This window comes from Nomascus leucogenys, chromosome 12 (assembly GCF_006542625.1).
Source record: "Nomascus leucogenys isolate Asia chromosome 12, Asia_NLE_v1, whole genome shotgun sequence".
In the NCBI taxonomy this organism is placed as follows: Eukaryota; Metazoa; Chordata; class Mammalia; order Primates; family Hylobatidae; genus Nomascus; species Nomascus leucogenys.
In genome coordinates, this window is record NC_044392.1 from 82,835,086 (window position 1) to 82,861,914 (window position 26,829).

At 43.0% G+C, this 26,829-nt stretch overlaps 1 protein-coding gene across 1 annotated transcript in view; it reads left to right on the plus strand.

The window, feature by feature from the left end:
• The window catches only part of TGFBR3 (transforming growth factor beta receptor 3), a 210,791-nt gene that overhangs the window by 72,266 nt on the left and 111,696 nt on the right, over nucleotides 1-26,829 (plus strand). Inside the window, exon 4 of the mRNA XM_012500557.2 lies at nucleotides 20,162-20,346. Within this exon, the coding sequence (XP_012356011.1) occupies nucleotides 20,162-20,346 (185 nt within the window). The remainder of the gene's footprint in view (nucleotides 1-20,161; nucleotides 20,347-26,829) is intronic.

The window sequence follows — 26,829 nt, forward strand, 5'->3', positions numbered from 1 at the left end:
TGTAGAAATTCAGACATTTGCATCCTTTCTGGCCTAAAATTCGAGTAGTTTCAAAAAGCAGTATTTGAAAACAAACAAACAAGCACTTCTAGAAGTTTGTGTCTGAACACTTGAGAATTTTGCCAAGGTCATAGTGTTCTTTATTTTTTCTTTTTCCTTACATGTTTCTTTCTGAAATATGATCATAGTGTTCTTTTGCAACTGATCTTGATGTGAAGAGGGGGTTACATCTTATGTATTACACAGTGCTAATATGTGTAATATTAACATTTTTTTGAAAGATTGTCAAATATGGACCGTGGAAAACAGTTTCCATGCCGTTTGAACGTTATGTTCTTTATGATGCTTTGTTTATAAAAATATTGTTAGATAGCTAGGGATGTTTACTACTGCCAGCTGGAGTTAGGCCTCATGGTAGCTTTTTAAAGTCAGGCTGGAGGTGAGTACAAAGCCTAACAGAGTTTAAAGTTATTGTTCTTATTTGAAGTAAATGCGTAATTAGAGACTGTATTCTGATTTGTTGAATTCTTAGCTATGCCAGTAATTCTTGTTTCTTAGGGCCACAGTTTGGTTCTGTCAAATGTGTAGTTGTAGAGATGATAGATGATAAACTACTCAGAGACTAGATGAATTCATATATGGTGACATTAAGATGTTTTCTTTAATAAGAATACTTATTATATGGAAGTAAGTGAAAATAATCATGTCTTAATGTGGTTGAAATCCTGTATTCATTTAGGGGGAGAAAAAGTAAGTACTTTGTATTCTGCTTATGTAAAGGGATATGAAAGAATGTATATAACCAAATTTCTTAATGCTTCATTTTGCTTTTGATGTGCAAAATATAACTTTACTGCTAGGTAAAATTATACTTGAATATTAACAGTTATTACATGAGTTTAAAGTTTCAGTTGAGCCCAATATATGGGAACCACGCAGTTTCTAGTGATTTTCAAAATATAGTCCCATAAAAATGAAAGAGACTCAATAGCTGAAATAGGTGGTACACTTGATTTAAGTGAACATTTTCTCACCCAGGAAGAATCAGGAGCCATTCCAACACTGTAGCTGTGTACCAGCCCATTTTGCTGGCTGTTAGTTGCATGTATGTTTGCTGTTCTCTTATAATTACAAAAGGAAAGTATCCAATTAAAAAAAAAGAATAGATATAAAATAATATGTTATCCAACTTAGTATGTATTTGCATTCTGCAGTTGAGAACGCAGGAGTGGTCAGTGAAGTGTAGGGATTAGGGAAAATAATTGAGAAAAATGAGGAGAAAGAAAGAAAAATAGATGTTTTGATAATCTTTGTCAAATGTTTTCTCAAAGACCAGGCTCAGATTTAAAATATTATGCAGATGTAGTCTTTGGCCTCTGGTAGCTTTCTGATAGGAATTCAGCCTTGAGTTGAACTTCGAGATGGGTTGTTTTCTTTTCGTTTTTTTCTTTTTTAATTACTGAGTGACCAATCTGTTGTAGTTTTTTGATCTATTTTTTCCTCTTGCCATCCTTCTGTTGCTTTCTCCATGAGCTGCTGTTTATTCTGGAATGTTGAACATCCACATTTAGAATTAGGATTTGTGTGGCTCTATCTTAACCAGGAATGGAAAAAATCCAACCCAGTCTTTCAATTCATGGGTTTAAGTGGATTCAGAGAGGTTCTGATCCACAGTGACAGGTTCAGAATTCCCATTTCTAAAGCCCCTGTTTCATTAGGTAATGAATGTACAAGCTGAGCCCTTCCAGGTTCACACTGTGGAGGCTTCTCCACTCCTCTGTCTTGGTTGGCTTTCTTCCTTGGGGTGTTTGGGAAGAGTCTGATTACAGCCAACTTCTTTCCTTGTCAGTTGATTTTATAACGCAGACCATTAAAGTTCAAACTTTTTGTTCAGCAGATCGATTTCATTTGTGTCTTCTATAGGGATCTCACTTTAGAGTTTATAGAATTCTTTGCTATCCTTTACTTTAATTCATTTTGGCAAGGTATGTAGTATTAACTCCAGGTGAGGCAACCAAGAGAGGGGCCCTAAGTCAAGGAGCTTGTTAATGGCAGAGATGAGCCTGGAACCCAGGCCTTCTAGGTCCAAATGTAGTGTTCTTTCCTCTGTGCTCCCGAGGTTCCCATTGTATCCTGTGGACTTCTTTTTTGTAATGTAAAGTGGGCAGTTAGGAGAAAGGAGGTTCTTTTCTATTGATCTTTCATATACTTATTGGTGTTATCTTTATATTTTTATAGAACTTCCTGATTTAATTAAACACTTTGCAAATGCCATGATCTTATTTGTTTTCATGATGACCCTGAGGATTAGCTAGGACAGGATTATCCCTATTTTATTTTATTTTATTTTATTTTTAGATGGGGTCTTGCTCTGTCACCCAGGCTGGAGTGCAGTGGTGCGATCCCAGGTCACCGCAACCTCCACCTCCTGGGTTCAAGTGATTCTCCTGCCTCAGCCTCCCAAGTAGCTGGGATTACAGGCCCCCACCACCATGCTCAGCTAATTTTTTGTATTTTTAGTAGAGTTGGGGTTCCACCATGTTGGCCAGGCTAGTCTCAAACTCCTGGCCTCAAGTGATCCACCTGCCTTGGCCTCCCAAAGTGTTGGGATTACAGGTGTGAACCACTGTGCCTGGCCTCAAAAATGCCTGCTTTTAAATTGCTCACAGTATAGTAGAGATTTTTACAGTTTGGAGGGTGTTGGAGGTTAGTTTTGTTGAAGGAAATAATTTCTCTAATGTGGAGGAGGTGGTAATTTAGAAGACTATGTTGTCTGCAGCCGGATATATGTTTACTTTTGTGAGCGCCTGTTTCATTTTCCCGTTTATTCATACCTATGCATTTGGATAGAAAAATAAATATAGTTCTGTTTTGGCTCCCTGAAATAGTTTTTATATTTTCTGGAATTTCCTCACTTATTGTCTTTAATATTCCTAAGTTTTATTATGACTCATTTTGGTCATACAATAATAGAAGAAGTAGGTGTCAGCCTGTTTGAAGGGGTTTATGTGGTAATTTGGGGAAGTATATTTTTGAAGCCTGTAAATATTAATTTGTCCCTGGTGTTGAGCTTTGTCTTGTGGTTGTCAGTTGTGCATGTTCTTATATGTTTTGGATAGGGGAGGGTAAAAAGGAGTTGAGCATAGTTTATTTTTTTCTTTGGCTCAAATATGTAGTTTTACCATAAACCACTGAAACTTTCCTGTTCTTGTTTGATTAAAAAAAACTACACTTCCATTCATTGTTTCCATGTACTTCCTATACTTTTTACTAAAAAAGGTTGAAATCTAGGATAAATTATGAGCTATCTCTCGGGCAAAGAAACGATTTCATTTCAGGAAGGAGCGTAGGAAGCGAACCTTCTTGAGTATGAGAAACAGTAATAGCCCTTGGCGTGTTCGTGTGCGTGTGTATATATACATACATATACATATACATACGCCTTTCCTTACATAATAATGATGTGCAAAGAGTGAATTGGGACACCGACTTCTGATTAACATGGAAAGGCAGGGAAGATTCCATGTCATGGCTGGATTTTAGAAAGCTGCAAATGGTATTGTACCATAGAGCAGGGGTCCCCACCCCTAGGCCACGGACCTGTTAGGAACCGGGGCACACAGCAGGAGGTGAGCAGCGGGTGAGTGAGCATTACTGCCTAAGCTCCATCTCCTGTGAGATCAGCAGTGGCATTCGATTTTTATAGGAGCGTGAACCCTATTGTGAACTGCACATACGAAGGATCTAGGTTGCCTGTGCCTTATGAGAATCTCACGAATGCCTGTTGACCTGAGGTGGAACAGTCCCATCCCAAAACCATCCTCTCCTCCCCAGTCCGTGGAAAAACTGTCTTCCATGAAACCAGTCCCTGGTGCCAAAAAGGTTGGGGACTGCTGCCATAGAGGGGCCTTTGAGTGGCCCCGTTATGTGTTTTCTTTGTGAGGTGGTGCTTTCCAGCCTGCCCTGGACTCTGTGGTTCATGGTAGATCTTTCGTACTGACCTGGACCAGGGAGCACTGGTAGGAGCATCTGATTTCTATGAACGTGCTCGCTGGCACTGACTCAAGAAAGAAGACAGGAAGGAATGGTGAATACAACTTCCACTGAGAAACTAGAGTGGAAAAAATGTGCAAATTATGCTAAATTGTAATTAATCTGGGCTGTACAGGTTGAATATCTCTTCATCCTGAAAGAAAAGGGGAGGTCACCATGAGAAAATGGGATTGAGGGACCATAAGAACTTTGTCATAGCTAGTTATACATTTGTTTTTTTCTCTTAGAACTTCTGAAATGCTTGAAGCCCCAGAAGCAATAGAATAGAGCTTTTAGCATGGTTTTGTTGTGAACTAAATTCCCAACAGTTCACCTTTAGTGCATAAGCTTCACTTTCTTTGATGGTTTGCCATTCAAATTAGATTACTGTGGACAGTGTCCCTAATGTTGTCACTAATATTATTATACAGTATCAGTTTTACAGCAGGTTTGTGCATCATGAAGGAAGTCAGAACGTTTTAGTGAGTTACAAGGAAAATAGCCGTCAAAAGTCCATATAGGTTACTCTGTGGATGGGTTGGGGAGCCACCTTCTGGTCTTCATCCAGACTTGATTGACTTAAAATTGAGTGTATAAGAGTTTAAAAGATGATAAGTGATAGGCTTGAGGCAGAGACACAGGCCTGCAGCCAGAACTGGAAAAAAACCCACAAGTATAAAAAGTATAGGCAAAACTATAAAGCAGCCAGGCGCGGTAGCTCACACCTGTAATCCCAGAACTTTGGGAAGCAGAGATGGACAAATCACCTGAGGTCAGGAGTTTGAGACCAGCCTGGCCGACATGGTGAAACCCCATCTCTACTAAAACTACAAAAATTAGCTGGGCATGGTGGTGAGTACCTGTAATCCCAGCTACTCAGGAGGCTGAGGTAGGGAGAATTGCTTGAACCCGGGAGGCGGAGGTTGCAGTGAGCTGGGACGGTGCCATTGCACTCCAGCCTGGGCGACAGAGCGAGACTCCATCTCAAAAACGAAACCAAAAAAACTATAAAGCACAGAAATATGGGACCATTTGGTAGATATAGTAACTGAAATCATATCAAGCTTTAATAAACTAATTAGTATTCATAATGGCAGCCCTACATCTTCAAGAAAAAAATACAATAAGCGAGTTTCAGGATGCTCAAAATATTTAAGATGGCTAGGAAGAAATTATGCATGTAGTACATTTTAGGCAGATTTCCCTTAAAAATGACTAAAGACACCTACTTTTTTGAAACAAGAAAAGACTTAGTTATTTGGATAATTCGTTTATGTGGAGTATCTCATTGCCAGCCAATGTTGAATAAGTGAGGCATTTATTTTGTGGCAGAAAGGTGGTTCTTTGGGCCAGATGAAGTAAGGTGGGAAGAAAGGAATATGAAATACTGAGAGAAGGAATTACTACTTTAAATAATAGATGTAGCTTTGGTATGTTTTTCTGTGCAAATCTTGAGACAAAGCCCTTTTTGTTGGAGGAAATGGCATGCAAAGGATTTTATTTTCAGTTTGACCATTTGCAAGTATTAGAGCTGTCTCCATGGGAGAAAGGTGAGTTCCCTCTGGCAGTGTGGTTTACGAAGGTTTGCTTGGGAGGAAAAGAGAGGAGCTAGTTGATCCAGAGTGGAAAAACACCAAAGCAAAGTTTTCTCCAAAATAACACACACAGATTTCCAAAAAACAGCAGTTGCTTTCGCTGAATGTGACAAACTTAAAAAAAAAATCAACTTGGAAACATCATATGACACATCTGTTTTGAAAGGTTGCTTTGTCAGATACAGATGTATGTTTTACAGTATGTTACTGTATGAAGTTTCATCTTGAGCAAGCTCAGTAGATGTTTTTTCTGAACAGGTATCTCATTTATCCCAGTTTTAAATTTTTTGGGGAGAGTTTATTAAACAATAGTACAGTACTTTATCTTATTTTTAGGTTAAATACAATTTGATTGAATTATACCCTTCTCTCTTAGCCTCTTATTGAACTGATATCTCTGCTTAGATTTTATCCTTTCAGAAATTGCATGTTGACCCAACACAGCAAAATCCAAACTTTTTGATATATGTCATGGCATATATCATGGCAAGATCACAAACTCCGCCACATGCTTTTAGCAAATAAATGCATTTGCTTCTTGCTTTCATACCTACATTAATGCAAATTATTGGTTTAAAAAGTTAAAAATCACTGATCCTTGCTTTATTACAGGCCTCTTAAATTGAGACCTTGGAAAAGTATTTTCTTGTAAGAGCTGATGTTTCCCATTATTATTATTATTATTTTTTTTTTTTTAAGACAAAGTCTCACTGTGTCACCCAGACTGGAGTGCAGTGGCACTATCTTGGCTTATTGCAGTCTTGACCTCCCTGGGCTCAAGGGATTCTCCCACCTCAGCCTCCTGAGTACATGGGACTACAGGTGTGCACCACCATGCCTGGCTAATTTTTTAATCTTTTGTAGAGATGAGGTCTCACCCTCTTGCCCAGGCTGGTCTCAAACTTACGGGCTCAAACAGTCCTCCCACCATGGCCTCCCAAAGTGCTGGGATTACAGGTGTGAGCCACTGCACCCGCCTGTGATTTGTTTCCTTTTTATGATATCTGTGTGAGCATCATATTTGCTCTTTATCCTGCCTGCTAGAAAGCACAGAGCTAGGTTTGGCACTCAAATGGTGTAGTTTCCTTTAGCTAAGTGCTTTGATAAAGTTTCTCTTTTGCATTTTTTTTTCCAGAACACATCTCATAGTTGAAGAGATGGTAATTGTAGTAATACAATAATAAAAATGAGTTGATCCTAAGAACAGTCTTATGGGGCAGATCCTGTTATTATCTCTATTGTATAGATAAAGAAACAGAGGCAGGGAATGGCTAAGTAACTACCCCAGGTTAGAAGGCTAAAATGTGGCTGCGCTGGGATAAACCTAGGAGACTGGCTCCATAGTCCTTAGAGAATTAGCAGCTTGGGAGTTTGGTTGTTTGGCACGTGAATTCATCACTCAACAAATGTTTATGAACACGTGCCGCATGCCAGGCACTGTGTCAAGCCCTGGGAGAGAGGAAGTAAAAGAAGCACAGTCCTTGCCCTCATGGAGTTTCTGGTAGTAGAGGACACACAAACATATGCCCAAATAAATGAAGCAATAGATTTAGAAAAGCTTATATTTGCTATAAAGGAAAAGTATAATATTAAACAGGTGTAACAGTTTAAGGGACCTCTGAATTTTATCAGGTACAATAGAAAAGTGTAGTTCTGGGCCAGGCACGGTGGCTCATGCCTGTAATCTCAGCACTTTGGGAGGCCGAGGCAGGTGGATCGCTTGAGCTCATGAGTTTGAGACCAGCCTGGGCAACATGACAAAACCCCGTCTCTGCAAAAAATATAAGACATGAGCTGGTGTGGTGGCACACACCTGTAGTTTCAGCTCTGCGGGAGGCTGAGGTGGGACGATGGCTTGAGCCCGGAAGGTAGAGGTTGCAGTGAGCCCAGATCACACCATGGTACTCCAGCCTGGGCAACAAAGCCAGACCTTGTCCCCGTCCACCTACCCCCCAAAAAAACTGTGATTCTGAACCACAGCAACTAAGCCGAGCACAATCCGTCTCTCTAAGACCCGGTCTACACTGAGTAGTTCTGAGTAGTTCTGTTGATGGTGCTGCTTGATGGGCCTGTAACTGCTATGAGCTCTGGAAAAACCAGGTCCACAGCTTCTCAGAGCCTTTTAGCTTCACTGTGAAAGGAGCAAGAGCACACCAGTGACGAGGTGTTCATAGATTTCTCTGCAAACTGTCAGCTCTCAGTTTCCCTCCTAACAGAAGCACCTGAAGCAGCAGGCTAGCTAGCCTGAAGAGGAAGGAATAGAGTTTAGTCTTATAATTGGGACCTATATATTAAGCTGAATAATTTGGCATTCAGTGTTAAGCATTTGACTCATTCTTGTAACCAATTGTGAGTGCCCTGATTATGTATAAACTCCTTAAAGTAAATGTGTTTTAGTTCATGGCCCAGTGTGTACACATGGCTGTAATTAATAATATTTTGCACGGCCAAACCAAAAGTTTGCAGATTTTCCTTTTTTAATTTATGGTCTCCTATCTGCAACCAGGACCAGTGGTTATAGGTGATGATTCAACTCCCCAGCAGTTGTGGTTTCCCCCTTCTGCCCTTCCTGACCCTCTTACAGTTTCTCGTCTTGCCACTTGTCTCTGCTTCAGACTCTGCACCCCAGACCCTGGCCACCAGCCCTAACAGAATGCTCACCAGGCCCGGAGCATGCCACATGCAATGCGTGTTATTCCTCCATGCTTTTGCACACATTCTTACTTCTCTTTCTCCCATCTTTTTCTTTCTTGCTAGACACCAGTTTGCAAAAGGTAAAAAAGAGAAAATTAGTGATCATCTTAGGTACAAATCAAGGTCTGAGAGATGAACAGATTTGGTAATGTCATTCCTCAGGGTTAATGAGGAGTAGCTTTGTAGCTCTGCAAGTCTTACTTTGCCATCAGATATTGCATTAGTAGGAATTAAGTTGTAATTTTTTTATGTGATAAAGTTCAGTTTAATATTTTGAATCTAAGTTGATAAAGCATTTGCATTTTAATAAAGAAACGTACTAGCCTTCAGTTATTTTGTATCTGCCAAATTCATAGGGTAGGAGAAAAAAGATCCTATTTTCTCCCATCCTTCAAACCTTCAGATTTGTTCTTGGTCTCTGTGCTGAGCCAATTAGGCAGTAACATCCCATAAATTCTTATCCCCTCAAAAATGAATGCTGTAGCCAGTGTCTCCTTCTGTCTGAGCTTCCTTCTTGTGAGAAGAATAGGGACAGGTGCACCATATTATAGGTCAAAAGTAAATCAGGGCTTGGTGTGGTGACTCACTTCCAGCACTCTGGGAGGCCGAGGCAGAGGCAGGTGGATCACCTGAAGCCAGGGGTTTGAGACCAGCTTGGCCAACATGGTGAAACCCCGTCTGTACTAAAAATACAAAAATTAGCTGAGTGTGGTGGTGCACACCTGTAATTCCAGCTACTTGGGAGGCTGAGGGAGGAGAATCACTCGAACCCAGGAGGCGGAGTTTGCAGTGAGTTGAGATTGCGCCACTGCACGCCAGCCTGGGTGACAGAGTGAGACTGTGTCTCCAAAAACAAAACAAAACACAAGGAAACAAAATACCCAACAAAGTAAATCAGAAGAACTGTTGGCCAAGATGATGCCAAATGACTGTCTTTATGGATTGCTGGAATTCCCTGGAGGCAGAAACATGGCCTGTTCTCGCCTTTGGGAGTTGTTCTTGCAGAATGTGCTCAGAGAACAGGAATTTTTACTCTAATACTGTGCATAGTTTAATTTAATTTAAAAAATTTTTTTTAAAGAGATGGGGGTCTGGTTATTTTGCCCAGGCTGGTCTTGAACTCTTGGCCTCAAGCAATCCTCCTGCTTTGGCCTCCCATAGTGCTGGGATTACAGGCATGATTACAGGGAGTACATGCCCAGCTGTAGTTTTATTTTAAGTCTTTCCAGTACAATTAATAGAAATAATTTCTGGAGAGTAATGCTAGGGAGTAGTATAAGAACATCTTATCTTAGATATTTTATTAATCATTCTAAAAGTTTTTAAAGAAAACAGTTTTGATTGGAGAAAATGTTCTCATTCATTTATTTCTCTTCCCCTCAAGGGACTTTATGTCTCTAATAGTATTTGAAGTTTGTAAAGCGTTTTCACATATAGTGCCTCATTTGATCTGTAAGTCAAGCCTGTCATAGAATAAGAGATCATGGAATGCTTAAAACCCAACTCCCGTATCTCCTGGTTCACTATTTCCCGGTGCTTCTGTAATACAAGGACGGCTCTTGCTATGTCCAGTGGTGACTTCTGAGACATGCCCCTGCTTCACTTCAGGTCATAAAAACCATGAAACATAACAGCACCACTTCCTCACAAGGCTGCAGAAATGCCCCTCTGTGGGCACGTCCAGGTTGTGTAGTGGTATCTTGCTTAGATGGAAGAGTACGTGCCTTTTATAGCTTGGCACTTCCCAACACTTTGAGAATTTGGATTCCTAAAGAACCTGTGCCCCTTGTTTCCTTTTGAACATTTGAAAACACAATTGAATACAGGAAATTCTCCAACATAGTTGCTCCATGATTTCAACACAACAATACACAAATATGCACTGGCTTTTGGCCCAACAAGTTGGTGGTTGACTTCTTGGAAGAGGGTTAGTTTGTTAGGAGGAAGGTTTGGATGTAGATTTTGCTTGGATGGTGAAAGAAACCATGATAAGATATGCCTAAGAGTTGTGCTATAGAAAAATCTAGTTTTTTTCCCCCTGAGAAATCCAAATTACAAGTTTTAGGACTTGTCTACCTTTTTCCTACTAGGGATAAACTTCAGCCTGAAGCCAGATTTTATTGTTGAAAAACCCAGGTAGGAGCTGTGGTAGAAGGGCCGTCTTTGGAGTTTAATGGTGGTACATTCCACCGCTCCATCCCCAAGGGGCTGTAGTTCCAATGAATTGTAATTTGAGATGGTACAAACATGAGCATATGTTATGTACACGCCAGGAGTGTTTGTGAGCTCAGGGCATTCCAGGTGTTTTTTTCTTGGAGCTTTGTTTTTGCATCATATCCTGTGTTGGTAAGATTCCTTCTCATGAAGCTCAATTAAAGTGAGGCGGTGCTATTGGCTAAGAAATCATCCTGGGTGCCCTTTCTTACAGATTCTTGCATCCCATGGGGGTAGAAAGGATTTTCAGCCCAAGGGCAGAATAGATCCTGTAGTACCCAGTCCCACAATCTGTGGGAGTTTGTCCCTCTTTGCAGCTGACAGCATTTCAGAATTCCCTGTGGGACAATAACAAAAACCTTATTAGCCAATGGTGTCATTAGAATAAAATCTCCCCACTGCGATGTCTTGGTCCCAGGCTATAATGTTACCCCTTAATTCCCTCTGCATCTTTACCACTTTTATTACAGCTGAACACACGCTCCTCATTAGAACCCTGGGTGATATGGGGAATCAGAGTGCTGAAAATTATGTGGAATAGGTACCAGATGTTTGTGTCAACTTGGTATGCATTGGTATTTAGAATGCTTGAGGATCACATTTATTAAATGTGAAAATTACTTACTATGTCTTCTCCAAAACATGACCCCCCTCTGCCAGTATTTTTGTCCATGTTGCATGAGGTGTGATATTAGTAATTTCTTTTGGCACAGATTAAATTTAAAGTGTGTGCAGCAAATGCATCTGTTCCCAAATGCTTTGTCTGCATTCTGTCAAGTTTTGGAGCTGGCCTACTGCCAGCAGGGATGTGGGGGTTCTGTAACTGAGATTGGAATGCTGTGTTGCAGCTAAAGGACATAATGAAAGGGTGAGTCCATTTGATTTTTTTCTTTAAGTGGAACTGGGAATTTAGACATTGATGTTATAGCGAGATCTTAGGAACGTTTCCCATGTGTCCAGATAAGCAAGCATTAGTGAAAAGGATGGAGGAGGGCATTTGGTAAAATGAGAAACGAGTTTCATTAAGTTTATGAAGTCTTTTAAGTCAACCAAAGGTGATAAGTGTGAACCGAGCAGTGTATTTTATTTTAGTAGATATGAATGAATGTTTACATTTGGCCTATGCATCTGTTCACCCAGTCCTGAGGCGAGGAACTGGAAAGTACAAGGCAGAGGCAGGTGGTGCTCTGCCAGGGGAAAAGTCTGGAGCTAGAGTCTCAGAGACCCAGGTTCAAATCCCCCATTGCCACTTCCTGCTGATGTGTTTCTTAGCCTCTCATGAGCTCCAGTTTCCCATCCCTCTAAAATGAGGGCATTAACACGGTCTTCACAGTGGCATTGTGAGGATCAGAAACATGTACAAGATGTGTGGCCCCTAGTGGTGTGGTAACCATACGTATGAAGAGTTAACCCCCAGCTTCTCACACAAGGCGGCAGCCCAGGGAGCCACCATGTGCCTGGCAGTGTGGCCTCAGGTGGCCCAGCTGCTGAGCACCCGAGCGGTGGGGGCCTGCTTTGTGTAGGAGGCTGGTTTGGCAGTGGTCTTGGAAGTGTGGCCGTGGTCTGGGCCACCTGGGGAGTTTCTCACCACAGAGTTTATTTGAATTTGTGCTGTCTTCAGGTCAGTAAATATTTTTGTCAGTAGAAGTAGCATCTTGTGGGTGAAGGGGGCTGTGCCTCTGTGCTGGTGGCGGAGGAGAGTGTACCAAACAGAAGAGCAGAGCCTGACTTCAGTTCAAACAAGACACAACACCCGGCAAGATTTTGAGATCAGATTTCTCGAGTAAGCCAGCAGGGGAGGATTAAACTCAGCTCACACTTTGAGTCCAAGGAAAAGTTAGATTTCTTTGGGAGCTACCCTTAAGGAATCCTGTACTCGTCACATACCAGATGCCCAGAGCGAACTGAAATATCCAGATTGGGAGGCACCAGTGAAGATTGTCTCTGGAGGTGAATCTGTACATTACTGCCAGGAAGCACTTTTCTGAAATAGACATCCTACCTCTGTGTGGCTCACAATAGTTTACTTATAGTGGGTTATAGAGTTTCTGTGAGGCTTCGGATGAAGTATCTGCAACATGCCTTTTCATGATAAAGTATGGTGCGAAGTGAGCATGCATGTGTGCTTATGAGCATTGTTGCTTTCAGGCGTGTTTTTTGTCATCGTCCACGCCGTGGTTGATCCTTACGTGGTAACACAGCTTTTGCTGTGCTGATAAGGAGCATCATCAGAGCATGTCGCTCACTCGGCTCTTGACTGCAGGGAAGAGATTGCGTAGGGAAGACGGGATGTGGGTTTTCAGCCGTGGCCACAGGAGACGCTCCCAGCCTTTTGAGGCTGCCGGTGAGGGCCTACAGTAGCAGCTCTAGAGCTCACAGGTCACCACAAAAGTGAGCAGATGAGTCAGATGGGGTTTCGGAGCATGTTTTCCTGGTTTCCAAGCCTTCGTGGCTGGGAGGTGCTGTACTTGGGCCCCTTGGTGATCAAGTGAGAATCTGAGCCACCGTGTTAACTCAGGCACGTGTGCTAGAGCCTGTGGGGTGGATCATGCTGTTCCCAGGTGGAAGCCTTCCTGAATGGAGCTGGCCCTGGCATTGTGCAGACAGATTGCTGAAGGAACCATTATGCGGCCAAGGGGGAAGGATGGGAGACAAGTTCATGAGCCGGCTGTGGCAGAGGAAAAGGGACAGGAAGGCTAGGGCCTGACCCAGAAGTGGCAGGATGAGGCTGGGGGTGTGGTGTGCCAACGGAGAGATAGAGGATTGTCCTGCCACCTGGAGAGAGGGGATTGGCCAGAAGAGTGTTCGGGAAGAGAAGACAAAAACAGATTTGCGTTTCCTGCTTTCTGTGACAGTTGAAGGTGGGGAAGCCCCAACTGGGACTTGATTCTTAGGAACCAAAAATGCCACCTCCTTCATTTCATGGTTGGTGTTTTTTTTTTTTTTTTTTCTCCCCCTTTTAGTATAAGAGTGAGGCTTTGGCTTTCAGGTAAAGAGTGAAAGCAGGAAGTCTGAGAGAGACAGTCCCTTATTGGCATGAAGCCCATGCAGCATGCATCACCCCATGGTTCTTCCCCATTTCTCAGCAATAATTGAGTGTCTACTGTGTGCCAGATACTGTGCCGGGGTGAGGCAGGCAGCAGCAGACAGAATGGTTGGGTTCTGTTCTTTTGTGGTGTTTGCAGTCTTTGGGAGCATGTAGATGTGAAACCAATAATTGCACAAATAATTATGTACATCTCATCACAGGAAGTGCTGTGGAGAGAAACGGAGAGTACCACGAGAGTATGAAAAAATATAGATCTAACACAGCGAGGGAGGTTTGGGGAGCTTCCTTGAGAGATCAGTAGAATGAGCAGGAATTTGTCTTGCTGTGGTGGTGGGAAGGAACAGAAGCGGCGGGGAATGTGTTCCTGGAGGAAACCTTGCTTTTCAGAGGCTCCTTTGGGACATAGGCTGGCACTTATGATGAAATAAAAGAAGGCAAGTACATTAATTAGGGTAGGTTAAGCTACAAATGTCAGAAAGCCCAAAATAACATTGGCTTATGTAAGAAAAAGAGTTTACATTTGTTTCTTATTAAAAAAAAAAAAAAAGCAGTTCAGAGCTGATCCCGTGGGTCCATGTTCATCAAGTACCCAGGTGGCTTCTCAGTTGCTGTGCCCTCCTCACCATGCTGCTTCTGTCTCATGGCCCCAAAGGCTTGCTCTAGTGCTGCCCGTTACATCCATGTTCCAACCAGCAGTCGGAAGGAAATGGCGGAAGAACTGACCTCCTTCCCTTCATACAGGAAGCTGCCAGCTGCTAGCGGGATTGGGAAACGTAGCTTTCGTTCTGGGTGGCTGTGTGACCAGCTGGCACTTGGAGAAAGGAGAACGATGGCTATAGGGAGACAGTGAGCACTTCTGTGCTTCACCAGAATGGCCAAAACAGGGGGAGCAAGTGCCCGGGGAATGAGAGACAGGGTCATGGTAGGAAGCAGGGCCAGATCTTGGAGGGCCTTGTAAGTCATGTTGAGGTTTTGGGGCTTCATCTGGACAGCAGAGATGGAACGATAAATCTTTTAAAGCAGAGAGAAGCAGGATCAGATTTGGGTTTTTCAGAAGATCAATTTGGCTGCTCTGTAGAAGACATTTTGGTGGAGATAATTAAGAGCATCTTGCAGTAATCAGGGAACGAGAAATGATGGTGCCCATGGAGATGGAGAGGAGGGGTCAGAGTTGAGTGGCCAGGGAGAGAATCCATTGGCTGAGGAGAGGGAAGGGGTGATGTTGGGGCACCTCCCCCAGGTTGGTGCCAGGTGTACATAGGTGGAGGCTGGTGCCATTTACTTAGGGAGGGAATGAAGGAGGAACAATAGGCACAAGGGGTAAAGATCCTGAGTTCTGCGTGTTGAGATTGGGTGTCCATGAGACAAAAGTAGATGGTGAAGGAGCTGTTGAATATTCAGGCCTGGAGCTTAGAAAAAGAAGTATGGGCCGGGCGTGGTGGCTCACGCCTGTAATCCCAGCACTTCAGGAGGCCAACGCAGGTGGATCACATGAGGCCAGGAGTTCGAGACCAGCCTGGCCAATATGATGAAACCCCATCTCTACTGAAAATACAAAAGTTAGCTGGGTGTGGTGGCAGGCGCCTGTAATCCTAGCTACCTGGGAGGCTGAGGCATGAGAATCGCTTGAACCTGGGGAGTGGAGGCTGCAGTGAGCTGAGATCGCGCCACTGCACTTCCGCCTGGACGACAGAGCGAGACTGTCTCAAAAAAAAAAAAAAGAAAAAGAAAAAAAAGGAGAAATAAGTAAGTCTGAGATGGCCTGGAGTTGTTTCTGTAAAGAGATGGGGGTTAAACCCATGGATGTGTTTGAGAAAATCTATGGAAAAAGGATAGTGCACTCCAGGAACGCCTGGCAGGCATTTTACCTGGAAGGCGGGGATGGAAGAGCTGGTGGCAGAAGAGCGTCTCTCCAAGATATTCAAAGGAAAACTTCATACAATCACACTGCCTGTTTCCTTTCTTTTTCCCCAAAGGAAACCCTCTCCCCTGACTCCTACACTGCGTCTGTTCTCTTAGGAGAGGACTATTCTACCCCATACTTAGAGTTTAACCTATGTCCTTTAGCCTGGATGTTTTCACAGGGACTTTTTGTCCCCTCCCTTAAGTCTTAATTTTTTTCACTTGTACATTCTGTACCCTTTGCAAACTTATCCAGTTACGTTTTTCAGGATAAAATCCTAGCGGGAAGTTGCTGGGTCAGAGGATATGTACCTTTTGTGGGGCCTTGGATACCACTGAAAAATTATACCGATCTGCTCTCTCAGCAGCAGTGTGATGCTGGCACACTTTTTGAGGAAGTTTTCTTAAGGCATTTCTGGGCTTAATTTTTTTTTTTATAAGCATTGCCTCCCTCTCCCAACTTTTCTTTAATGAAAAATTTCAACATGTAGAGATGTTGAAACCATTGTACAGGGAACATTTAGATTCCACAATTAGCATTTTGCAATAGTTGCTTTATCAAATATCTCTCCATCTGTCAATCTTATTTTTTGGGAGGTATTTCAAAGTAAGTTACAAAATGGTAGATCTCACCCCTAAATCTATGACCACTTTTTTATTTTCACAGAAAGTGTTGGCACAGTAGCCCAGGCATTGGGCTGAATGTTCACTGTACAATGCTTGGTCACCTTTTCCCTCTCCTCACCCAGTGGATTCTCTCCCTGGCCACTCAACTCTGTCCCCTTCTCTCCATCTCCATGGGCACCATTATCTCTATTGCCCTGATTACTGCAAGGCCAGGCACTTCAGGACCCTGCCTCCTGAGAGAGAGAGCCCCAAGGAGGGCCAAGTCTGAGGCTTTGGGTGACTGGGGCAACCTTGAAACAGTTACTTAAGCACGTTGAGCTTACTTTGCTTTCTTTAAAATGGGGTTAGTGCTGCTTCCTTGCGATGTGTCAGAAGGATGTGCAGCACCTAGCATTGCATAGTGGGCACTTAATAAATGGGAGCAGTCTCTCTCTTTCTCTCTCTCTCTCTCTTTTTTTTTTTGAGACAGAGTTTTGCTCTTGTCGCCCAGACTGGAGTGCAGTGGCGCGATCTTGGCTCACTGCAACCTCTGCCTCCCAGGTTCAAGCAATTCTTCTGCCTCAGCCTCCTGAGTAGCTAGGATTACAGGTGCCCACCATCAAGCCCAGCTAATTTTTGTATTTTTAGTAGACACGGGGTTTACCATGTTGGCTAGGCTGGTCTTGAACTCCTGACCTCAGGTGATCCACCCGCTTCGGCCTCCCAAAGTGCTGGGATTACCGGCATGAGCCACCGCACCAGGCCAAGCAGTGTCTCTTATTACGTTGTATGCTGAACTGTTAAAGACACCATTTCTTATATGCCCCTGGGGATGGTGGTAGATAATTCCAGATTTTTTTTTTTTGTCTTTTTTGGTGTAAGGATAGTTTAATCATATGTTGTAGCTTTTTTTCTTTTTCAATCTTGGAGGGAAAAAAATTCTATGAGGAACTTTGAAAACCAAATACTACTCTATTGTGTCAGATGGTCAGGAACACACTGTTGAGTGTACTTAAATGTCAAGCCAAGTAAGTCTCTGTATTTTTATTTTTATTTTCTGAGACAGGGTCTCACTCTGTCACCCAGGCTGGAGTACAGTAGTGTGATCACGGCTCACTGCAGCTTGGACTTCCCTGGGCTGAGGTGATTCTCCCACCTTAGCCTCCCAAGTAGCTGGGACTACAGGTGTGCACCACCACAACTGCTTATATATACGCGCGTGTGTGTGTGTGTGTGTGTATATATATATATATATATATATATATATATATATATTTTTTTTTTTTTTTTTTTTTTTTTTTTTTTTTTTGTAGAGATGGGGCTTCATCATATTGCCCAGGTTGCTTTTGAACTTCTGGGCTCAAGCGATCCACCTGCCTTGGCCTTCCAAAGTGTTGATGTTACAGGCATGAGCCATTGCACCTGGCCTCCAGTGGGTCTCTGTAAAGAGGCGCTGTCCTGGCACTTGATCAGGGTGTGCCCCATGCATTGCTTTCTCTTTTCTTTGACCTTGGACTGACTTGTATAACCCATGGCTAGAGCTCTAGCCATTAAAGAGGGTGTTTGCCCTGTTCTGGACTCTGGCAAAACAGAGAGCATAGACTCTAAGGCAAGAAGCGCACATCCTCAGCACTGAAGGTTTCCCGGCGCTGGTTCCCTCCCTCTTTGGGAGTACCTTGTTACTTGATTTGTTTCCATTGAGTTTTTGCCCCTGCCCCAGTGTGGAGGTGAGCAGTATGGTGATTTAAGGAAGATCTTAATGGGTGATGGTGGCATCATGCGGAGGAGGGCAGATCAAATAGATTGCAGGCCTTTTTGCAGATGTGTTTTCAGCCTGTTCAGAGCTTTGCACACATACAAGAATGGAACTGAAAGGCATTTTTATTTGTGCTTAATTTGTGATAATTGTAAATTCATGGCAGGAGGCTCTGCAACCAGTTCAGAAGGGTTTCCCAGTGTGGGTAGCTGTAGCCAGTGTGTGTCCCCAGAATTGAGTAGGAGTAGAATAATTTCTTGAAGCTCTGGGTGTGAAGTATACCAGACATCCCACTGCGGCTGGGAAAGCCGGAGGCCAGGAGGGCAGGATGAGGGCAGCAGAGGGAGCACCTGCCCATACAGTTTCCCTGCACCCCGCCAGGGGCTCCAGGGAATTTACAGTCAGTACCTCCTGTTGTTGCTCTCGGGACATCTTCCTTCACCACCTTATGCTTTCTCAGAAAGCAGCTGGCCACGGTCCAGAGAGAGGCAGTGACTATTTGAGAAGGCACATACTTCATTTCAGACCAGATAGCTATTATCAGCCTAGATAATTTCTGTGGGTCCTGAAATAGACTTGGCCCACTAGGCAGGGTGTCTGCTTCTGGGTGCAGACTGGCTGGTTCTGAACTATGTTTGCAACTCTGGAGAGTACCTTTATTATTTAGAAGTCAGGAAGAACCAACTGGAGTACATTCAGGCCTTTTACCTGGGTTCTGTCTGGGAGGTTGTGGTGTAGTGGGCGCTGTATGTTTCAGCCCGGTTTCCTGGGTGATTGAATGGAGACAATAGCACCAAGCTCACAGAGGTGTGTGAGGAGTAAGCATCCAGTTCCTTCTTCTCCTGGGTGTGTCTCTATCAATCCAGCCAATGTGAAAGGAGGCTGCAGTGATGTCAGGGCTGTAGCAGCCTATTTCCCATATTCCCTACAGCCAAATCCAAGTCCCTGGAATGGTGCCCTACTCACTGATCTGAGAGGGGACAATGTTTTTTAAGCTCAATGATTCATTTATTCATTTAACAAACATTTTTTGAGCATCTCATATATGCCAGGCAGTGCAGATGAATGCTGAGGATACAAAGATGAGTACCCACAGCCCTCAGAGAGGTCACATTCGACCAATAAAGATGGATGTGTACACCAGTGGCTGTCATGTAAATGCAGTAGTGGAGACAGGCAGATAAATTGCGGGAGGGCAGAGAAAGAGAGCCTTCCTCAGCTTGGGATGTTTGTTGTGGGGGCGGAGTGAGAGTGGAAGAGGAATTTGGGTAAAGGAAGCAGGCTTGAATGAGGACATGGAGTTGGGAAACATCCTGGTGTGTCTGGAGACCTTTAAATAAGTTCATATGGAGTGGGGAGGGATGAGACATAGGAAGGGGCTAGATCAAGAAAGGCCTCCTGTGCTCTGTGACGGAGCTCAGGCTTTATTCGGTAGGGCAGCTGTTCTGAAGGGCAGGAACTGCCCACAGAGATGCCAGCGGCAGGCATTTGCTTTGGGAACACCCATAACGTTGAGTGCCTCTAGGTTAGGTGGACAGTGCCTGTGTGGAAGGTGGCATGCAGAGCTTGAGTCCTCAGACTCCGTTCAGGAAGGTTTGTAATTGTCTAGGGTCGGTAAAGAAGTAGAGATGGAGAGGAGTGGATGGATTTAGGATTTAAGGCTTGATTGATTAGAGGAAGAGGGAATGAAGAAGCAGGAACCAAGTATGACCAGGGTTCTACTTTTTCTATTTGAGGCTCTGCTCAGATCTTACTTCTGTTGGGAGGATTTTTCTGACCTCTGGCTCAAATTTTGCTGTACAGCTCTGGCCCTGATTGCCTCTACATGTTACATCTTGCTCTGTATTGTTCTTAAGTTTGTTTTGCTTTCTCTAATAAAGGGAAGCTCTGAAAAGATAGGATCTGTATCTTATACTTTTGTTAAGTGCAATTTTAGGTATTTAATATTATTTATGTATAGTATTATTGGGACTTTAAGCAATTTATTTTATTTATCTCTGATTTTCTACCAAGAGGGAAGAAGAAATTAAACACAAATGTTAAATGGAAAGTGTCTTCTACCCAGAGGAATGCATTCATGACTTGTGAGTCCAAAAGGGAATTTAAAAATTCAAATACATACCAAATTATCCAAAAGAAATGTAAGAGATTGGGGTTTCAGAAGATAGGCTAGCTTTTTGGCCACTTAGTCTTAGAACAATTTACCTGGAAAGGCATCTCTGGTGGGTTGGCACTGGCTTGATCACCCTTGCCCCTTTGAGGCAGAATTAATTGCTGTTTCTGAGTGGCTTGTGTTTGTGATTCCCTTGGCAGGTCCAGAGCCTGGTGCACTGTGTGAACTGTCACCTGTCAGTGCCTCTCATCCTGTCCAGGCCTTGATGGAGAGCTTCACTGTTTTGTCAGGCTGTGCCAGCAGAGGCACGACTGGGCTGCCGCAGGAGGTGCATGTCCTGAATCTCCGCACTGCAGACCAGGGGCCTGGCCAACTACAGAGAGAGGTAGGTGCAGGTGTCAGCTCTCAGCCCACTGCCACTGAGTCTGCAGAGATGATTTTCTGGACAGAAGTCCTTTTCTTCTCTTCTGGGGTTCAACAAAAGAAGCTCATGTATGAACATAAGAGCAGATTTAAAATACCAGCTGCTGTCTGGATTGGGCAACTTTAGGATTTCTCTGTCTAGAGATTGGTTGGCTCTCCCCCTTTCCTGGCCCTCTGTATTGGAAAAAAAACGTTCATAAGAATTTCAACTTTTAGGCCAGGCATGGTGGTGGTGCACACCTGTAATCCCAGCACTTTGAGAGGCCAAGGTGGGAGGATCGCATGAGCTCAGCAGTTCAAGACCAGCCTGGGAAACATAGCAAGACCTCATCTCTACTAAAAATAAAATTAAAAAAAAATTAGCAGGGTGTGGTGGTGAGCACATGTAGTCCCAGCTACTTGGGAAGCTGAGGCAAGAGGATTGCTTGAGCCTGGGAGATTGAGGCTGGAGTGAGCCATGATTGCCATTGCACTCCAGCCTGGGAGATAGAGCGGAACCCTGTTTCAAAAAATAATAATAATAATTTCATCTTTTAAACATGGTTGTGAGAAACCAAATAAGGTACCATTTCTCTGTTGTTGTGAAATGTCTTTCCTATTTCCTCCTGTGTCCTCTCTTCTTTCTTTACTTTGTCATATGAACTTATTGCTTCTGCAGGATGAGTGAGAGGAAATGGGAACACTCTGGAATAAAGATGGCGGTACTTTGTACTTGCCTGAAAATCCCTGAGCATAGCTCCTTATCACTATCTAGGCAGCTTCCCAAAGGTGGCGGTGACACTAACGGAGATGGTGATGATAAAGATATACGCCCATAGTAACTCAGCATTTACCATTTACTCTGCCAAACACTGTTCGAAGCACTCATACAGTAACTCCATGAATCCTACAATTATACTCATTTTACAGGTGACAAAACAGGTGCAGAAAACTTATTTGCGCAAGGTCATCATCTTCAGAGAGAAATGGCCTCCTCTTTCCTGTGGCTCAAAAATGGCCTAGATTGTGGGTGAATGGTTATCATTTAAGAGGACAGATTTCCCAACAAGATAACACAGAGTGCTTTCCTTCTGTTTTTAAGCTTCTGTGTGTCAGAAATGTTATCACTCAGGTATTCTCTCTCCAGGGAGAGAGAAACCACAAAAAATCCTGATCATAGTGAAGTGTAGGAAAAGTAATGCAGAATGGAATTTATCTTTGAGCTTTCTTCTGGTCAAGAAAGTTAATTTCCAGAGCCACTTGTTTATGTGCCTCAGTCACCCCATCTTTTTTGGGGTGATCGAGGAGAAGCACGAGATGTTAAGAAGGAAAAGCAAGCTGATTTTAATCTCATGAACGTGTGCAGAGTTGGCTCATTTCAAAGAGAGATCATCTAACCTTTCCAGCAACATTGGAAATTATTGTTAATACTCTTGGTTGCTTGCCATTGTTGCTGCAACTCATATTTCAGGTCAGATTTCTTTATCCCAGTAATGTGCCTTTAATTCTGAACTGATGGGGGAGAGTTTGTGGTGAGAGGGAAAGGAGGAGAGGAGGAAATGCAGCTCCTATGAAGCGTTGCTGACTCCAGCAATTCTTTAGCGCGACAATTACTCATTTTATATATGCTTCTCTCAGAGGAACTCAGAGGGAAAAGAAAGTCCAAGCTGTTACAGAAGCAGCAACAGCAGAAAATTCTTGATGTTAAATTGTGCAGTACTGTTGTTGACTCTGAAAACAAATTCGAGGAAGACTACTGAAACAAAAGAAAAATACCTCAAGGAGTGACAGCAGAGCTCTCCTGCACTTGGTTACTATGTTATTCAAAGTGGGATTCATTTTAGGACCTGGCAGTACTGAGGATACATAACATTAGCTGGCATCAGGAACATAGTGTGTTCAGTGAGGAAGAAAAGAAAGAGGGCCTACAAAGGGTAGTCTCAAACTTGTTTAAAAACCTGAACATTATTCTCCTTCAATATTTGTATAATATATGTATGATTTTGGGCCAGTGATTTGAAGATGTTTCTGAGAATAGACAACAGAGGGACCTTTAAGAATTAGCTGGTTGTAGTTCAATACTGTTTGAAAACAAGACTTTGGGGTAATTGATTTTTGGAGATTCCATCTGGCTCTGCGTTGTTCACATACGTCAGACCTCAGAGTAGTTTGCATATACAAAGTGAGCATAGAGGATGACATCAGAATGAGGGTCAGGACAATGAAAGAATGAAAGATTGTTTGTGGATGGTAAGATGGGTGTGGATAAGGATTAAATATCGCTCACTCTCTTGACATAGGACTGTGGAGAACATTACCGCAGCTGTGCAAATAGTTTTTAAAAATCATTTGAACCACATGACCCAGCAATTCCACTCTTAGGTGTATACCCAAGAGAAATGAAAACACATGTCCACACAAAGACTTGTCTGTGACTGTTCATGGCAGCATTAGTCCAAAAGTGGAAAAACCCAAATGTTCATCTTCTGATGAATGGGCAAATAAAATGTGGTATATCCATACAATGGAATGTTATTGAGCATTAAAAAGGATGGCATACTGATAGGTGCTACAGCATAGATGAACCTTGAAAATCCGCTAAATGAAAGAAGACAGACACAAAGACCACATATCATATGATTCCATGTATGTGAAATGTTCAGAATACAGAAATTTATAGAGACAAAGTAAATTAGTCATTGCTTAGGGCTAGACGGGAAAGAAGGAAATGGAGGTTGACTGCTAATGGTTACAGGTTTTTTTAAAAAACTGGAGGCTGGGCGAGGTGGCACACGCCCGTAATCCCAACACTTTGGGAGGCCGAGGCAGGTGGATCACCTGAGGTCAGGAGTTTGAGACTAGCCTAGCCAACATGGTGAAACCCCTTCTGTACTAAAAATACAAAAATTAGCTGGCATGGTGGCAGGTGCCTGTAGTCCTAGCTACTTGGGAGGCTGAGGCAGGAGAATGACTTGAACCCAGGAGGTGGAGGTTGCAGTGAGCCAAGATTGTGCTGTTGCACTCCAGCCTGGGCAACAGAGCAAGATTCCATCTCAAAAAAAAAAAAAAAAAAGTGGAGGAGATGACAAAAATGTTCTAAAATTGTAATGGTTGCACAATTCTGTGAATATACTAAAAAGTGTTGAATTGTAATTTAAGTGGTTGAATTTTATGGTATGGGAATTGTATCTCAATAAAACTATTTTAAAAAACCATTTGACCTGCTGACTTGCTAATAATTAGTCTATAAAGTTTACCTTGGCTCAATTCACTTTTCCCAAGATTGCTTACTCCTTCAACTTAAACTCACCTAATGCTTTTTGTTATTTTCAGTGGATAACTTGGTTTTTGTAGATATGTCATGATATGGTCTATGCTAAAAATAACAGCTGATCTGTTTTGAGGGTAATAGTAGGAGGGCCAGAGGCAGCCTTTGTGCAGTCTCTACCAAATTTTTTTTTTTTTTTTTTTTTTTGAGACAGAGTCTTGCTGTGTCACCCAGGCTGGAGCACAGTTGTGTGATCTCGGCTCACTGCAACCTCCATCTCCTGGATTCAAGCAATTCTCATGCCTCAGCCACCTGAGTAGCTGGGATTACAGGCATATGCCACCGTGCCCAGCTAATTTTTTTATATTTTTAGTAGAAATGGAGTTTCATCATGTTGGCCAGTCTGGTCTCAAACTTCTGGCCTCAAGTGATCCGTCCACCACAGACTCCCAAAGTGCTGGGATTACAGGTGTGAGCCACCATGCCTGGCCTCTACCAAATATTAAAGGCAAATATTTTTCAAAATGAAATAAGTACCGTTACTTACAAATTAGCAAAACAATTACTGTGCTGGCTCCAAGCCATAATTGACTATGACTCTGAAGACTGGAGTAGTTGGTTTTCATGATGTCATCCTTAAATGTGAGGGAATTATTAAATCAGCCCCATTTCCCCTTGGCTTGTTATTGGTGCAAGATCAGTATCAAGATCTATTATAAATCACCCCATCTCTAATATTTTACTATTAATAAATTCCTACCTCCCAGGTGCCTTAAGGTTCTTCAGCTGGGGAGAGATTTTTAATTTTCCTGTGTAGAGGCGGTGACAGAGCCTACACCCAAAAGTAGTAACTGCAGCAGGTTGACAAGATTTAGGGAGACAGTAATGCTTAAGTTGGATGAACAGTTTTATAGGCCAGCAGAGAATTTGTATCAGAAACACACTTGTTACAACAGTACATAAAAAGCCCTCGGCACCAAAGCAATGTTTTGTCATCGGCCTTCCTGCTGGGTTCTCCTCGGGTCAGAGTAGACCTATTGTATTTTTCATCTGAGAACACACCTCTCATTTGTAATCATTGCTTTCGGAAACAACAGCCTTGGAAGCGAACAGGAAACTGGAAGATGACTTTCTGGCAACAGAGGACAGTGGAAGAGCATAAACAATTCTGAGAGATCAGATTTATCTTTTAGAGCAAGTGAGGACCGGTGTCATGGTTTCCATCCCCATGAAAACCAGCTCCTAGTACCCTCTGATTTTGAAGTAAAATGCAGCTGCCCCCTTCTGTTGGACTCCCGAGTTTAATTACTCAGGGCATTTCCTGATTCCTGAGAAGGGTTACAGCACCATCAGAGGCTTGTTTACAGTAACATACTTTCATTAGTTGCTGGAATGGCAACAATTTTGTTTCCTATCATCTAATTTTTACTTGTGACCTGCTTTTATGTGGTGGTGTGTCTTTTCTATTTCCGACCTATCTAATTGCTTGCTTATTATGAAAAGCTGCTAAGGATAAGTCCCTAGTTAGCCATTACATATGTTTAGAAAAGATATGGACATTTAAATTTATGCATTTGTTTTGACATTAAAGGAGCAATGGGCGTGCCAGTGCCTGGCTGTAGGGGTGGAGTGGGGATCGGGAGGCTCCATTACCACGGGACAGGGGCCAGGTTTAACAACTTCACCCGTCAAAAAGCTCATAACCCTATGAGCTTCTCTGCCTCATTCCAAAAGAGGATTTGGGATGAGCTTCCAGCAACAGGCATACCAACAATGTAAGCAGAAATACAGAACGAGGACCAAGGGGAAAAGAAGGGTGCAGTTTGTGAGCCATTTGGGTTAATGTGGTTGGTATGATTGTGTTTGAAATTTAGCTCCAGGCTTTTTGGCAGGCACAGCCAAATGGGATGTGTGGTTAATCACACATGTGGCTCCAAATCACTTTTACTTTGTACCTTCTCTGAGGATTGGCATGAAACTGTCCCTTTTTTGGTTCTTTTTGAGGGCAGGAAAGACCACAGTGGGGAGAAAGAGAAGGAAGTAAACACTGTCAAGTGCTAACTGCTCGACTTGCCTCTTAACAGCTCTCACATCCCCCAGATGACAATACTAGCAGCCATAGTGGTGGAGACTGCATGTCTCCTGCGGGCCAGCCACCTGCCAGGCACTTGTTTGGTTCTGCCAGTCTTGTCGTCAGCCTGAAAGGGAGGCTTGGTGGTCACTGTTTTTGCAGAAGAGGATGCTTGGGCTTAGGGAGGTTATACAACCAGATGGTGAGTTGTGGAGCCAGCCCCCGAGTTGTGTCTGTTGGATTCTACAGTGCAAGCTGCAAGCTTTTCCCATACTCCAGATAGTTGTCCTTGCGTTTTAGCTCTTACTTGGTTCTGGGCTACAGAACCCGCTAGTCTGCTTTGTTAGACAGCCAGCAAGTAGGTCTGTTAGTGAGGGTTTGGGTTCTGTGCATAGGTTTGTAATAACTCTTTCCAGTGCTTGGAGTCCTTTTTGATTCCCTTACTTGCAGCTTTGGGGCAGTATCAAGTTGGTCTGTGTGTGGCAGTGTCTCTTTTTTTCCCTTTCATGGTTTAGGATTATCACACCACATGTCAGTAATTATAAAATGCAGGGCTGAGCTCAGGAGCCATTGTGCTCTATGTGGCTGCTAATCCCCATGCTAAATGGCACCACCAAGGGGCCTTTTATGTTCTTGTCTGTTTTCATAGTTAAACATTCCCCCCACCCCCAAGGCCTTCAGCTGCCTTCACACAAGTAGCTCACCTGTCCTCTGCTTATAATTTACTACGTCTTATATCCAAACTTGTTTTAACTGTGTGGTAAGAGAGAACTAGCATATTAACTGACTCTTCTTGCTAAGAATGAATACTGAAGCAAGAGCTTCAGTATTCAGACTTTGCCATCTGATTTGACATCTTTTTGCTTACATTGAGGAATTTGGCAATTCAAAGATTGACCATTTTGGAGATCTTTATCTACCTACTACCTATCTATATGTAATCCTTCCCTAGTTCCACAATATTAATACACGAACACCTTTTCTCTTTTTCCCCCTCGATTATCAAGATTCAGATAAAACAGTGCTTGGGGAGGAGTGAGTGTGCCTTGCCCAACACCACTAAAATAACTGATACAAAATCTCAAGGCTGGGTTTTGGGAGAGTACATATGTGAGAGCAAAAACATT